This window comes from Oncorhynchus nerka, linkage group LG2 (assembly GCF_034236695.1).
Source record: "Oncorhynchus nerka isolate Pitt River linkage group LG2, Oner_Uvic_2.0, whole genome shotgun sequence".
In the NCBI taxonomy this organism is placed as follows: Eukaryota; Metazoa; Chordata; class Actinopteri; order Salmoniformes; family Salmonidae; genus Oncorhynchus; species Oncorhynchus nerka.
Window position 1 is genome coordinate 64,346,138 of NC_088397.1, and position 16,285 is coordinate 64,362,422.

The 16,285-nt window shown below is 42.3% G+C and overlaps 1 protein-coding gene across 3 annotated transcripts in view; it reads left to right on the forward strand.

The window, feature by feature from the left end:
- Positions 1–16,285, forward strand: part of LOC115139547 (S-adenosylhomocysteine hydrolase-like protein 1) — a 65,111-nt gene that overhangs the window by 41,172 nt on the left and 7,654 nt on the right. For all 3 annotated transcript variants that reach the window (XM_029677069.2, XM_029677059.2, XM_029677079.2), the window contains exons 5-14: positions 2,980–3,082; positions 4,969–5,063; positions 5,197–5,303; positions 5,395–5,511; positions 12,052–12,115; positions 12,887–12,975; positions 13,062–13,132; positions 13,626–13,720; positions 13,922–14,020; positions 14,106–14,174. In XM_029677069.2, coding sequence (XP_029532929.1) covers positions 2,980–3,082; positions 4,969–5,063; positions 5,197–5,303; positions 5,395–5,511; positions 12,052–12,115; positions 12,887–12,975; positions 13,062–13,132; positions 13,626–13,720; positions 13,922–14,020; positions 14,106–14,174 — 909 coding nt within the window. The remainder of the gene's footprint in view (positions 1–2,979; positions 3,083–4,968; positions 5,064–5,196; positions 5,304–5,394; positions 5,512–12,051; positions 12,116–12,886; positions 12,976–13,061; positions 13,133–13,625; positions 13,721–13,921; positions 14,021–14,105; positions 14,175–16,285) is intronic.

Genomic DNA, 16,285 nt, shown 5'->3' on the forward strand with positions numbered 1-16,285 from the left:
GTTAAGAAATGTATGGATGCTGTCGCGGAGGAGGTGTGTCCCGAGAAGAAAGATGCATTTAATGCCGTAAGTCTGTCGGCGAGTACAATCACCAGACGCGTTGAAGAAATCGGGAGTAATGTATATGCCCAGCTGCAGCAGAAGACGAAAGAATTTGACTTTTTTCATTAGCACTGGATGAGAGCACGGACGTGCAAGACACAGCGCAACTGCTCATTTTTATTCGTGGAGTTAGCGCAAACTTTGAGATATGCGAGGAGCTGGCAGCCCTCCAAAGTCTCAAAGGGACTACAACGGGAGAGGATATTTTTGACAAAGTGTGCCAAACCATGGAGAAGTTGGACCTGGACTGGTCAAAGCTAGCTAGCATCACGACTGACGGGGCTCCTAGCATGGTGGGCGAAACTCGCGGTCTAATAGGACGCATGAACCGGGAGTTGGAAAAAAGGGGTCTCACCACCCCGCTACGAGTCCACTGCCTAATTCACCAGCAAGCACTGTGCTGCAAAGTGTTGAAGTGGGATTCTGTAATGAAGGTTGTGGTGTCGTGCATAAACTTCATCAGAGCAAAGGGACTTAAACACAGGCAGTTCAAGAATTCCTGTCTGAACTGGAGTCTACGCACGGAGATGTGCTGTACTACACAGAGGTCCGATGGCTGAGCCGGGGCAGAGTTTTGAGGCGTTTTTACGAGCTGCTACCCGAAATTAACGCATTTCTTCATTTAAAAGACAAAACGGTCCCAGAGCTGATCGACCCAGAATGGAAATGGCACCTCGCATTTTTAACAGACGTGACAAATACTTAACAGCCTTAACTTGCAGCTACAAGGCGAGGGGAAACTCATTTGCGACATGTATTCACACATAAAAGCATTTGAGGTGAAATTAGCGCTGCTTTTGGAACAAGTGAAAAAGCGCAACTTCGTCCATCTTCCTGCTACCCAAAACCTGTCGACAGAGAACCCAGCGGTCCCGTTCCCAGCTGAAAAGTGCGTGGAAGCACTGGAAATGCTGAAGGCGGAGTTCGGTGTGCGATTCAGTGAACTACATGTTCATGCAAAAGAAATCCGTCTTTTTCAGAACCCCTTTGTTGCCGACATTGATGAAGCCCAGCCTTCATATCAGTTTGAGTTGGCTGAGTTACAGAACTGTGATGTTCTGAAAGACTCATTCAAGCCCAACAGTCTCATTGACTTCTATGCCGCCCTCCCAAACGACACATATCCAAACATCAAAAAACACGCAATGAAAATGTCCACAGTTTTTGGCAGCACGTATATCTGCGAGAAAACCTTTTCTCGCATGAAACTGCTGAAAACCCCGATGAGATCAAGATTGACAGATGAACATTTGCATCAGTGCTTGAGACTGGCTGTAACTAGAATGGAACCTGATATTCAACTTCTCACCAGCCAGATGCAGGCCCACAGTTCACACTGATGAACATACATAGGTAAGCTCACTTTTCTGACTTGAATGAGTCATTCTGAGCATAAACAAATATAATCATAATAAAATCTACTGGGATAAAATCCATCTTTACAACCATACTGGTAGTGAAATGTATTTTGCTGTGTAGGTGCTGTATCACTTAGTTCAGTTTCTCAACCTGCTTCTTTTGTGGTTTTCACAGGGAAGTTGATGAGAGAGAGCTGCAAACAGCGGTGTCTACAAGCCTACTGGAACCTACAAAAGGATTATAAGGAAGGAACACAAGAACTTTAAGAGACTGCTCATATGTGTCAGAGAGATTCTGCTCTGACAACTGAGCTGAACTTTTATCTGTTAAGATTGTGCATGGCACGACAGAAAGTTAATGTTCCATGGCTTTTTTTTCTATGAAGAACCCAGAGAGAGTTATTTAGTTATTATTTATTTCCTGTTTTTTCTGTGAAGAACTCAGAGAGGGTTATTTAGTTATTATTTATTTCATTAATAGTGTTATTATTTGTTTCCTGACTTTTTTTCTGTATAGAACCTGGAAAGGGTTATTTGGTTATGTGTGGCTTTCTGGAAAAAATAAAATTTTTAAGCTCCCCTACGATCGTCACACTTTTTCTGTTACAAACTGACACCGGCCCCCCATCAGAGAAGGGAAAAGTTATGTGGCCCTCACAGGAAAAAGTTTGGGGACCCCTGCTGTACAGAAACTAAGTATTCCAAAACATGCATCCTGTTTGCAATATGACAGTTTTTTTTTTTTTTTTTTACTTTTATTTAACTAGGCAAGTCAGTTAAGAATAAATTCTTATTTTCAATGACGGCCTAGGAACAGTGGGTTAACTGCCTTGTTCAGGGGCAGAATTACAGATTTTTACCCTGCCAGCTCGAGGATTCGAACTTGCAACCTTTCGGTTACAAGTTCAACTCTCTAACCACTAGGCTACCTGCCGCTACTTAAGTAATAGTGCAAAAAAATATGGCAAAAAAAATCACTTTTTGTCCTGAATACAAAACATTAAGTTTGGGTCAAATCCAGCACAACAAATCACTGAGTACCACTCTTCATATTTTCAAGCATGGTGGTAACTGCATCATGTTCTAGGTATGCTTGTCTTCGGCAAGGACTAGGGAGTTATTTAGGACAAAAATAAATGTAATCAAGCGAAGCACAGGCAAAATCTTAGAGGAAATCCTGTTTGTCTGCTTTCCAACAGACACAGAGAGACAAATCCACCTTTCAGCAGGACAATAACCTAAAACGAATGAAAAAAATATTGTTTAATTTTTCTTCCACTTTGAAATTAGAGTATTGTGTGTACATCACTGACCAAAATGTACAATTAAATCAATCTTAATCCCACTTTGTGAAACAAGAGCTCAGTGTGAATATTTGCTGAAGACTAAATATATTGAGTTTTACTGCTCTATTTTTGTGTACTGTAAAGCTAAGGCTATGATACAGAGGTGTAAAAGTAATATGTTTTTTTTTTCTTGTTCCTCTCTCATTCAACCCCCTCCTCTCTCTTGCCTTCAGGTGTTGATTGAGACTCTGGTGGCCCTGGGGGCCCAGTGTCGCTGGACAGCCTGTAACATCTACTCAACACAGAATGAGGTGGCAGCTGCCCTCTCAGAGATCGGTAAGTAAAAGCTTTCAACATCAATACTTTACTGCTTTGTTACAGTATGAGCTTCTATATGGAAAAGAATGAGAGGCTGATTGTACTTCATAAGATGTTTTTGAAAGTTGTGGTTCATCACATTCATATGAATTAGTACTATTTCTGCATACTATGCATACTTTAACTTGTATTAATATGTAATGAATTACATGATTGTTAAATGGGTGTTTCTTGTAAGGGTGCTAAGAGTTGAGTGATTTGCTTCCCTGTGCCCTTTGAAACCAAGGAGACGTTTTTCGATATGTTCTCAATAAAGTCTTGGAAAACACAGAGACTAGAGAACATCAGGTTTGCCCTCTAGTTATTGAACTACAGAACCAAGACACGCATATCTCTTGGGTTGCTGGGTGATTGTTAAGTATATGTGTTTCCGTAGTGGGGTCTCTTTGTTCATGGCCTGTTAGACGGAGAGGTTCACTAGAGTCAGACTGCATTAAAGTAGTCACACAGCTCAAGCTGGGAGAGGAACTGGCACACAGGCTGTGGGCTGATTAACTTGTCCTACGCACACAGTATCCTCTGACTGTTTTACAACCCACTCAGCAGTGTTGACATTTTCTACGAGTGAGTTATGCCAGCAATCTTCATACCATACAGCAAGCCTGCCAGAAACCTACTGAGATGGAGACTTGACCAGATGAAAGGAGTAGATAGTAGTACATAGGTGTATACTTACAGACACAGAGACAGGAATGAGGTTGGAGGACTAGATATGAGGTTAACTAAGAAAAGGTCAGTGGAATAGAGATCCTAAGCCCAAGTAGCGTAGCAGAGGAACCATAGAGCCTTCAGTCTAGACCCCTCAAGTCCAATAGCAGGAATCAGAATTGTGTTTTAGTGTACCACTCTTTTTTTAAACTTTATTTTTATTTTTTACATAAGCTCTCCCTTTCCCACATAGTTGTGTAAAGCTCCATCTGTCAGAGTATCTCTTTCTAATAAACAGTTGGTCCAGGTCTTTTATGGAGAGAAATCTCCCGGCTAACAGATGAAAGGGCTGTGTCCTCTGGCAGCTTCTGTTCCTGCCTGCTCTGCTCTGCTCTCTCTGGGGTGGAAATAACCAGGAGGCCTTCTGTCCTGCTGCAGCTTTCACCTGATGTTTGGTCCTCTTCTAGAAATGACAGGATAACAGCTTTTGAGACACGAGACCCATCTTATTATCCCCTCTTGGTTTAAAGAACAGACATACGGAGGGTTTTACTCACACCCTCTGTGTTATGAAGCCTGAATTATGATGTTATTAGCATGTCAGAAAGGAAGTAAAATGTTAGGTCAGTTCACAACAATTGGTCATGAAGACACAACAGTACTACTGTGTAACTAAGCCTAATAAGCTACTGTAGCGATTCTACATGATTGTTCAGTACTGATGTCAATACTGTTACGGCTGCTATTGATACCTGTTTCCTGAATGATTATGAGAGTGTGAAGTTATATTTAATGTTAGAGAGCTGAAGTCTTTAGTGAGCAGGGTTGTGTAAGTGTACTGCCTGCTGGAGGAGCCTACAGCGCTGTTCTAGGCTTTGTGGTGTTGTGGTTGGATTGTTGTGCAGGTCCAGATATCTGGAGTTAAGCTGCAGGCCATTATATTAATATGGCTTTAGAGCAGATTATACGGACGTCGAGCACCATGCGTTCAAACGTGATCAGTTCTGCTCTCTCTGGAATGAAGGGTCTTTGGGTCACAAACCAATGCTTTTGCTTATATTAAAGGTTCAGGACCCTGTGCGGTTGTTTAAAAAGGGATTTTGATTTGTCTCTGTTTTGTAATATCTGTCTGATCTGGAGAAATATAGTAATTTCTAAACCCCTCTATTCTTCCAACTACCTTGTGATTTGTGCAGGTGTGGCGGTTTTTGCCTGGAAGGGGGAATCGGAGGATGACTTCTGGTGGTGTATCGACAAGTGCGTCAACATGGAAGGCTGGCAGCCTAACATGGTACCCATATAAGTCTATAATTTATCCTCCTTTAACAACAAGGCAAATTTCCTTGTAGACCATTTTGTGTTACTGACATGTGTCTGTTGTCACTGTTTGAGAATGTTGTCCCTTCTTGCTGTGTCTGTGGTAGATCCTTGATGATGGAGGGGACTTGACCCACTGGGTGTATAAGAAATACCCCAACGTCTTCAAGAAGATCAGGGGCATTGTGGAGGAGAGTGTGACTGGGGTCCACAGGTAATTTTATTTCTGATTACAGTACAGTCACACACGCAAGACCAGCGGGCAACTCTGAGCTAAGTTACTTAGTCATCTCTTTGTCTTTCAGGTTGTACCAGTTGTCCAAAGCAGGCAAACTGTGTGTGCCAGCCATGAACGTGAATGACTCTGTGACAAAGCAGAAGTTTGACAACCTCTACTGCTGCAGAGAGTCTATCCTGGATGGGTAGGTGTTAAATTAACTTTTAACTTCTTATGGTATAGGGGATGCTTGCGTCCCACTTGGCCAAAAGCCAGGGAAAATGCAGCGCGGCAAATTCAAATCAAATGATATAAAAATCTAACTTTCATTCATCACACATGTAAGATACTAAATTAAAGCTACACTCGTTATGAATCCAGCCAAAATGTCAGATTTTTAAAAGGCTTTTCGGCGAAAGCATAAGAAGCTATTATCTGATAGCACAACAGTAAACAAATAGGGTAGCATATTTGAACCCTGCAGGCGCTACACAAAACGCAGAAATAAAATATAAAACATGCCTTACGTTTGACGAGCTTCTTTTGTTGGCACTCCAATATGTCCCATAAACATCACAATTGGTCCTTTTGTTCGATTAATTCCGTCCATATATATCCAAAATGTCAATTTATTTGGCGCATTTGATCCAGGAAAAAACAGCTTCCAAATTGCGCAACGTCACTACAAAATATTTCAAAAGTTGCCTGTAAACTTTACCAAAACATTTCAAACTACTTTTGTAATACAACTTTTGGTATTTTTAAATGTTAATAATCAATCAAATTGAAGACTGGTCTATCTGTGTTCAATACAAGAAGACAACAAACCAAGCTACTTTTCAAGTCTTGTGCAACTCTCAACAGTGTTACGCAATTTTTTTTTTTTACCTTTATTTAACTAGGCAAGTCAGTTAAGAACAAATTCTTATTTTTAATGACGGCCTAGAAACAGTGGGTTTAACTGCCTGTTCAGGGGCAGAACGACAGCTCGGGGGTTTGAACTTGCAACCTTCCGGTTACTAGTCCAACACTCTAACCACTAGGCTACGCTGCCGCCCCGGCATTGCACAAAGGAATAACCTCAACCAAAGTCCAAAGACTGGTGACATCCAGTGGAAGCGGTAGGAACTGAGATCTCACTGAACAGACAGAGACTTCAAAAAATAACAATTCTGAACGGTTAGTCCTCTGGGTTTTGCCTGCTACATAAGTTCTGTTATACTCAGACATGATTCAAACAGTGTTTTCTATCCAAATCTACTAATAATATGCATATCTTATATTCTTGGCATGAGTAGCAGGAAGTTGAAATTGGGCACGCTATTTATCCAAAAGTGAAAATGCTGTTCCCTATACCTTAAGAAGTTAAGCTAATCTTCACTACAACAGTGTTCTTTGCACTACATAACAATGTATCGATTCAATTTATTTTGTAGATACTGTACATACTGTAGATATACTGTACATAATCGGGGCAAGGCGCAAGGCGGGCGACCGGAAACATGACCGAATACAAACATTGTAGCTATTCCCTCCGCAAGGCAATCAAACAAGCTAAGCGTCAGTATAGAGAGAAAGTAGAGTCGCAATTCAACAGCTCAGACACGAGAGGTATGTGGCAGGGTCTAAAGTCAATCACGAACTACAAAAAGTTAACCAGCCCCGTCGCGGACCACGATGTCTTGCTCCCAGACAAATGAAACAACTTCTTTGCTCGCTTTGAGGACAATACAGTGCCACGGACACGGCCCGCTACCAAAACCTGCGGGCTCTCCTTCACTGCAGCCAACGGGAGTACAACATTTAAACATGTTAACCCTCGCAAGGCTGCCGTCATTAAGCTCGAGACCCTGGGTCTCGACCCCGCCCTGTGCAACTGGGTCCTGGACTTCCTGACGGGCCGCCCCCAGGTGGTGAGGGTAGGAAGCATCTCCACCTCGCTGATCCTCAACACTAGGCCCCACAAGGGTGTGTTCTCAGCCCTCTCCTTTACTCCCTGTTCACCCATGACTGTGTGGCCATGCACGCCTCCAACTCAATCATCAAGTTTGCAGATGACACTACAGTGGTAGGCTTGATTACCAACAACGACGAGACGGCCTACAGGGAGGAGGTGAGGGCCCTCGGAGTGTGGTGTCAGGAAAATAAACTCTCATTCAACGTCAACAAACAGAAGAGGGAGCAGCCCCCTATCGACGAGACAGTAGTGGAGAAGGTGAAAAGTTGTAAGTTCCTTGGCGTACACATCACGGACAAACTGAAATGGTCCACCCACACAGACAGCGTGGTGAAGAGGGCCTCAGGAGGCTGAAGATATTTGTCTTGTCACCAAAACACTCGCAAACTTTCACAGATGCACAATCGAGAGCATCCTGTCGGGCTGTATCACAGCCTGGTACGGCAACTGCTCCGCCCACAACCGCAAGGCTCTCCAGAGGGTAGTGAGGTCTGCACAACGCATCATCGGGGGCAAACTACCTGCCCTCCAAGACACCTACACCACCCGATGTCACAGGAAGGCCAAAAAGATCATCAAGGACAACAACCACCCGAGCCACTGCCTGTTCACCCCGCTATCATCCAGAAGGCGAGGTCAGTACAGGTGCATCAAAGTGGGGACCGAGAGACCTGAAAAACAGCTTCTAGCCCAATTTAATAATAAAAAATTGGATGTAATAAATGTATCACTTGCCACTTTAAACAATGCCACTTTATATAATGTTTACAAACCCTACATTACTCTTCGTATATGTATATACTGTACTCTATACCATCTACTGCATCTTGCCTATGCCGTTCGGCCATCGCTTATCCATATTTTTAGTTACATATTCTTATTCATTCCTTTACACTGTTAGATATTGTTAGATATTACTGCGTGATCGGAACTAGAAGCACAAGCATTTCGCTACACTCGCATTAACATCTGTTAACCATGTGTATGTGACAAATCAAATTAATTTGATATACTGTACATACATAAAATCATATACACTAAACAATATAATGGCGCCGGAGGGGATGGCTTATGACCGGACATCAGAACAGCGATTTCTCACCTCGAACTGGACGAGGTTCATGAGTCCGACTAGAAGTTTATTGAGTCCGTTGCGAAGGATATACTGCTTTCTGGAGAGCAGGCCCAAATCCCCGTCATTCACCTAAAGAGAAGATACAGATGGAGAAGGTCGGGGTGCCTTGTGTGGATTCAGAGACGAGTGAGTAAATCGTCACTACCATCGGTTCTATTGGCCAACTTGTAATCACTGGAAAACAAACTTGATGATCTACGGTCGACTACCCTACCAACGGGACATCAAAAACGGTAATATTTTATGTTTCACTGAGTCGTGGCTGAACGACGACACGGATAATAATGAGCTGGCTGGGTTTTCCATTCATTGGCAGGACAGAGAAGCTACGTCTGATAAGACGAGGGGCGGTGGTGTGTCTGTTTTTCAGTAACACCTGGTGCGCAATGTCTAATCTTAAAGTCGTCTCGAGGTATTGCTGTAGACCACACTATCTACCAAGAGAGTTATCATCTATATTATTCGTAGCCATCTATTTACCACCACAAACCGATGCTGGCACTAAAAACGCACTCAACGAGCTGTATAAGGCCATAAGCAACCAAGAAAATGCTCATCCAGAAGCGACACCCCTAGTGGCAGGGGACTTTAATGCTGGCAAAATTAAATCAGTTTTACCTAATTTCTACCAGCATGTCACATCTGCAACCAAAGGAGAAAAAATTCTAGACCACCTTTACTCCACACACAGAAACGCATACAAAGCACTCCCTCACTCTCCATTTGGCAAATCTGACCATAATTCTATCCTCCTGATTGCTGTTTACAAGCAAAAACTTAAGCAGGAAGTACCAGTGACTCGCTCAATACTGAAGTGGTAAGATGACACGGATGCTACGCTACAGGACTGTTTTGCTAGCATAGACTGGAATATATTCTGTGATTCAACTAATGGCATTGAGAAGTATACCACCTCAGTCACCGGCTTCATCAGTAAGTTCATCGACGACGTCGTCCCCACAGTGACCGTACGTACATATCCCAACCAGAAGCCATGGATTACAGGCAACATCCGCATCGAGCTAAAGACTAAACCTGCCGCTTTCAAGGAGCGGGACACTAATCCGGAGGAAATCTCGCAATGCCCTCAGACGAACCATCAAACAGGCAATGCGTCAATACAGGACTAAGATTGAATCTGAATACACGGGCTCTGACGCGTGTCAGATTTACATTTACATTTAAGTCATTTAGCAGACGCTCTTATCCAGAGCGACTTACAAATTGGTGCATTCACCTTATGACATCCAGTGGAACAGCCACTTTACAATAGTGCATCTAAATCTTTTAGGGGGGTGAGAAGGATTACTTTATCCTATCCTAGGTATTCCTTAAAGAGGTGGGGTTTCAGGTGTCTCCGGAAGGTGGTGATTGACTCCGCTGTCCTGGCGTCGTGAGGGAGTTTGTTCCACCATTGGGGGGCCAGAGCAGCGAACAGTTTTGACTGGGCTGAGCGGGAACTGTACTTCCTCAGTGGTAGGGAGGCGAGCAGGCCAGAGGTGGATGAATGTGGCAGGGCTGGCAAACTATTACGGACTACAAAGGGAAACCTAGCCGCGAGCTGTCCAATGACGCGAGCCTACCAGACGAGCAACATGCCTTCTTTATGCTCGCTTTGAGGCAAGCAACACTGAAGCTTGCATGAGAGCACTCTGGAAGGACTGTGTGATCACGCTCTCCATAGCCGATGTGAGCAAGACCTTTAAAAAGGTCAACATTCACAATGTCGCGGGCCAGACTGATTACCAGGGCATGTACTCGGCGCATGTGCAGACCAACTGGCAAGTGTCTTCACTGACATTTTCATCCTCTCCTTTTCCAAGTCTGTAATACCTACATGTTTCAAACAGACAACAATAGTCCCTTGTGCCCAAGAATGCAAAGGTAACCTGCTTAAATGACTACCACCCCGTAGTACTCGCGTCAGTAGCCATGAAGTGCTTTGAAAGGCAGGTCTCATGGCTCACATCAACACCATCCTCCCGGAAACCCTAGACCCACTCGCAATTCGCATAAACAAATCCTCAGATGACGCAGTCTCAATCACACTCCACATCGCCTTCACCCACCTGGAAAAAAAGGAACACCAATGTGAGAATGCTGTTCATTGATTACAGCTCAGCGTTCAACACCATAGTGCCCACAAAGCTCATCACTAAGCTAAGGACTCTGGGACTAAATACATCTCTCTGTAATTGGATCCTGGACTTCCTGATGGGCCGCCTCCAGGCTGTAAGGGTAGGCAACAACACATCTGCCATGCTGATCCTCAACACCAGGGCCCCTCAGGGGTGCGTGCTTAGTCCCCTCCGGTACTCCCTGTTCACCCACGACTGCGTGGCCAAGCACGACTCCAACACCATCATTAAGTTTGCTGATGACACAACAGTGGTAGGCCTGATCACCGACAACAATGAGACAGCCTACAGAGAGGAGGTATGAGCAAGACAAAGGAGATGATTGTGGACTACAGAAAAAGGAGGGCCAAACATTTAACATCATCGGGGTTGCGGTGGAGCGGGTCGAGTTTCATGTACCTTAGTTAATTGGTAATGTGGGGACCATCATGGTCAAAACACACCAAGACAGTTGTGACGAGGGCACGACAACACCTTTTCCTCAATGTTCTACAGCTACACCATTGAGAGCATCCTGACCGGTTGCATCACCGCCTGGTATGGCAACTGCTCTGCATCCGACCATAGGGTGCTACAAAGGGTAGTATGTACGCCCCAATACATCACTGAGGCCAAGCTTCCTGCAATCCAGGACCTATATACTAGGCGGTGTCAAGAGGAAGCCCCCATCAATTGTCAAAGATTCTAGCCACCCTAGTCATAGACTGTGTTCTCTGCTACCGCCTGGCAAGTGGTACCGGAGCATCAAGCCTAGGTCCAAAAGGCTCCATAACAGCTTCTACGCCCAAGCTATAAGACTGCTGAAATGGCCACCCGGACAATTTACATTGACGACCCCCCCCCCCCCCCCTTTTTTTAAAAAGTTTCTACACTGCTGCTACTCGCAGTTTATTATCTATGCATAGTCACTTTACCACTACATACATGTACAAATGACCTTGACTAACCTGTACCCCCGCACATTGACTCTGTACCGGTACCCCCAGTGATTTTGATTTGATTACCGGTACCCCCTGTATATAGCCTCGTTATTATGTAATTGTATTGTTACTTTTTATTATGTTTTTTACTTTAGTAAATGTTGGATTTAGTCATATTTTCTTAACTCTATTTCTTGATCTATTGTTGGTTAAGGGCTTGTAAGTAAGCATTTCAAGATAAGGTTTAAAACAAGCACCTTATAAACTGCACCAGCACCAAAAATGCTGTTTTGACAAGTAGCAATAAATCACTGATACCTGTTGTATTCTGCTGTTCTGTCCTGTTCTGCTGAATTTTTCTCCAAGGCAAAATATGATGCATTTTCTGTGTCCCAGCCAAAGCATCTCTGGCCTGTGTAAACCAATAAATCAGGCTAACAACATGGCCTGTGTGGCCTCCAGTGGTCTGGGAAATTGCTTTTATAGACGACTACTGCCCATTTAACTCAACCTGTGGTTTTAACACACCACAGAAAGGCTGACTTCCTGAATCCTATTGTTTCCCTTGTCTCTGTCTCCATGTTTCTGTCTGCAGCCTGAAGAGGACCACAGATGTGATGTTTGGAGGAAAGCAGGTTGTTGTATGTGGGTATGGAGAGGTAAGGCGGTTTCATACTGTACATGTAGTTCTGTTTAAATAGTCAGTCTGTTCCGGCTATGCTAAACCTGCTATAATGAGAATATGTGCACTCAGTGTAATGATTATCACATGTACAGTACATGTTAGTATTTTATTTATTTTTTTATTTCACCTTTATTTAACCAGGTAGGCTAGTTGAGAACAAGTTCTCATTTGCAACTGCGACCTGGCCAAGATAAAGCATAGCAGTGTGAACAGACAACACAGAGTTACACATGGAGTAAACAATTAACAAGTCAATAACACAGTAGAAAAAAAAAATGGGCAGTCTATATACAATGTGTGCAAAAGGCATGAGGAGGTAGGCGAATAATAATACAATTTTGCAGATTAACACTGGGGTGATAAATGATCAGATGGTCATGTACAGGTAGAGATATTGGTGTGCAAAAGAGCAGAAAAGTAAATAAATAAATAAAAAAAACAGTATAAAAACAGTATGGGAATGAGGTAGGTGAAAATGGGTGGGCTATTTACCAATAGACTATGTACAGCTGCAGCGATCGGTTAGCTGCTCGTACATCAATATACTGAAGAGTTCAATGTCATCTCATGCTAAGTCATTGTGTATTTAGTCTAATGTAATCCGCCTCTAAAGAGTCTAATGTGGACGTCAAGGTTTTCCAGTATGCATGTTCTGTAGTGGGTAATTTGTAGCCTTTTCTGTTTATCAAGGTCAATGTGGTGTGGTCATATTATGTAATGCTAATGCAATGTGCTCTCCCTGCAGGTTGGGAAAGGTTGCACTGCCGCACTGAAAGCCATGGGATCCATCGTCTACGTCACAGAGATTGATCCCATCTGCGCCCTGCAGGCCTGGTGAGGGACAGCAAGTAGGAAACAGAGCACTTGTCTCTCCCCCTCGGTTCTGACTAACCGCTCTTTCCCCATGTGTGTCTTAACAGCATGGACGGCTTCAGGGTGGTCAAGCTGAACGAGGTCATCCGCCAGGTGGACGTCATCATCACATGCACTGGTAAACAACATCAAACTACTGTGTTTATGTAATCAATAGTGATATTATTTTGGACAATTATATATGATTTGTAAAAAATATATATATATATATATATATATGTGTATTTAGTTATTTTATATATTTTATTATTATATATATATATATATACACACACATATAATATATATAAATATACACACACATATAAAATAAATATATCAATAAATAAAATATATTTATATATATTATATATATATATTTATTTGATATAAATATATATATCAAATAAATATATATATATATACACAAATAAAATAAATAAATAAGTAGACAATTAATTTCTATTTTATTTATTTATATATTTAAATATATATATATATATATATTTTTTTTTTTTTTAAATATATACACACTCTTCATGGCCCTTTGCATCACCTAATCACCCTGAGGGTTTGTGCTAAGCCCTATACGGAGATAGGTTTTAGACTGGGGTTTTTCTCTGGTCTCCTAGGGAATAAGAACGTGGTAACTAGGGACCAGCTGGACCGCATGAAGAACGGCTCCATCGTGTGCAACATGGGACACTCCAACACTGAGATTGACGTGGTGAGGGACTTTGATAAACCAATTTGTTGCTACAGTAAAACGTAAAAATCAAGGGAGGGAATATTTTAAGTTTTCCTAGGAATATGAAGTTCATGATGATGATTTCAAATGATTTGCATATTTAGACTTTTAATAGAGTGTGAGTGAGAGTGCGTAGTGTATTTTCATGACCCTTGTGTGTGTGTGTGACCTGCTAACCAGGCAAGCCTGCGGACCCCAGAACTGACCTGGGAGAGAGTGCGCTCTCAGGTGGACCACGTCATCTGGCCTGACGGCAAGAGGGTCATCCTGCTGGCCGAGGTGGGAAGTTACACACACACACACACACACACACATGCACATATACTCCCACATAGCAAATTACACGTTTGTGTGTCTCCCTCAGGGTCGTCTTCTGAACCTCAGCTGCTCCACAGTTCCCACCTTCGTCCTGTCAATCACAGCCACGACCCAGGTAAAAGACACTCCCCACAGTAGCTAACAACCAGACAGAGTAGTCTTGATTTTAAATCAAGATCTGGTTTTGGTATTTTTCATTTAAATGTACGCAGCCTGGATTTGGGCTAAATCAACTGATGCTGATGTAATTGTGTTTTCTGAAACCTGGCTCAGCAACTCTGTTTTTGATAAGGATATTTGTATAAGTGGTTACAATGTTTATCACACTGATCGAGTTAAGAAAGGTGGGCGTGTGGCTAAAAATGTAAAAACTAAATTCCCTTTAAGGGTGGCAAAGTCTGAAACTATTTGTAAACAGTTGGAATTTCTTGCTTTGAATATTGAGGTTTCAAAGGGTCTCTCTATAACTGTGATCGGCTGTTATAGACCCCCCTCTGCTCTCTATAACTGTGATTGGCTGTTATAGACCCCCCTCTGCTGTCTATAACAGTGATTGGCTGTTATAGACCCCCCCTCTGCTCTCTGTGATGCATTTTCCTATTCGACGCACCTTATGTCTTAACTTCTTTACAGTGAAATGATCTTGATTGATGATGTCGGTTAAAGCCGGTGTCTGATGATTTTAAAATGTTTTGTAATTCTATGAATCTTACCCAGTTGATTAACTCATCCACTCACCCAAATCTTAAATGCCCAGATAAATCTACCCTGATTGATTTGATATTGACAAATGTTCCACATAAATATTCTGCGGTTGGTGTTTTTTGTAATGATTTAAGTGACCATTGTGTTGTTGTTGCTGTTAGAAATACTAAGATTCCTAATACAAACCCACGTTTTATTCGTAAGAGAAATTTGAAGTGTTTTAATGAGCAGGCTTTCTTTCATGATTTGTTTTATTTTGACTGGAGTAAGATTGAGCTTATCCCTGATGTGGAAACTGCCTGGAAATTCTTTCATTATGTTTTTTTCCAAATAGTAAACAAACATGCCCCATTCCGCAGGATCAGGGTTAAAGGGCGGGATAATCCATGGTTTTCTTCTGAGCTGTCTTGTATTATTCACAACTGTAATCTAGCCTGGGCTAAAGCAAGGAAATCACGTTCTGATGCTGATTGGCTTATTTTTAGGCAGTTACGAAACAAGTGTTATTTTCTTCTCAGGAAGACCAAGTCTGAATATTTTATGTCTGTTACCACTGATAACCTGAATGACCCTAGAAAGTTTTGGAAGGCTATTAAGTCGATGTCTGGTAACAGTAATGTTAATGTAATGTTAATGAATTACCGTCATGTGTTTTGAAGGACTCTGTTGCTGTATATGACAACTGAAATGCTGAATTATTTCAATGAGCACTTTGTATCATCTGGTAGGCTGTTTGATTCAGTGTCCTTTGTCTCTGTACAACCCTGTGTGGATGAACCAGTGAGAGCTGGTCAAACCTTTAGCTTTCTGCCATTCTCAGTGCAGGTGGTACATAAAGCCCTGAAATCCTTAGATCAGAGAAAGCCTGCAGGTCCTGATCTTTTGGATCCCTGCTTTTTAAATCTTGCAGCTGATTTCATAGCTGAACCACTTACACCTCTGTTCAATCTAACCCTGGAATGTAATGAAATTCTGAAAATCTAGAAATCAGCATTTGTCCTACCACTTTTAAAAGGGGGGGATCCAACTCTTTTAAATAATTATAGGCCAATCTCAAAGCTGTCACCCCTGGTGAAAATACCCTTGTGAGTGAACAGCTAAAATTGTTTTTATTTACTAACTCTATTTTATCAATGTACCAATCGGGTTTCAGGAAGCAGCATAGCACAATTACAGCAGCCATGAAGATTTTAAATGATATCACTGAAGCCCTTGACAAAAAACAGCACTGTCTCACTTTTTATTGATCTCTCTAAGGCTTTTGATACAGTTGATCATGCTATACTAAGGCAGAGATTGTCAAGTGTAGGTCTTTCAGAGCATGCAGTTGCATGGTTTGCCAACTATCTGTCTGATAGAACTCAGTGCACTCAATTTGATGGGCTTATGTCAAATTGTCTGTCTTTAATGGCTCTTGGTCCTCTCTTATTCACTATTTATATAAATGATTTAGACAAAAATGTCAAATGCGCAACTTCATTTTTATGCTGATGATACTGTTATTTACTGTTGTGCCTCGTC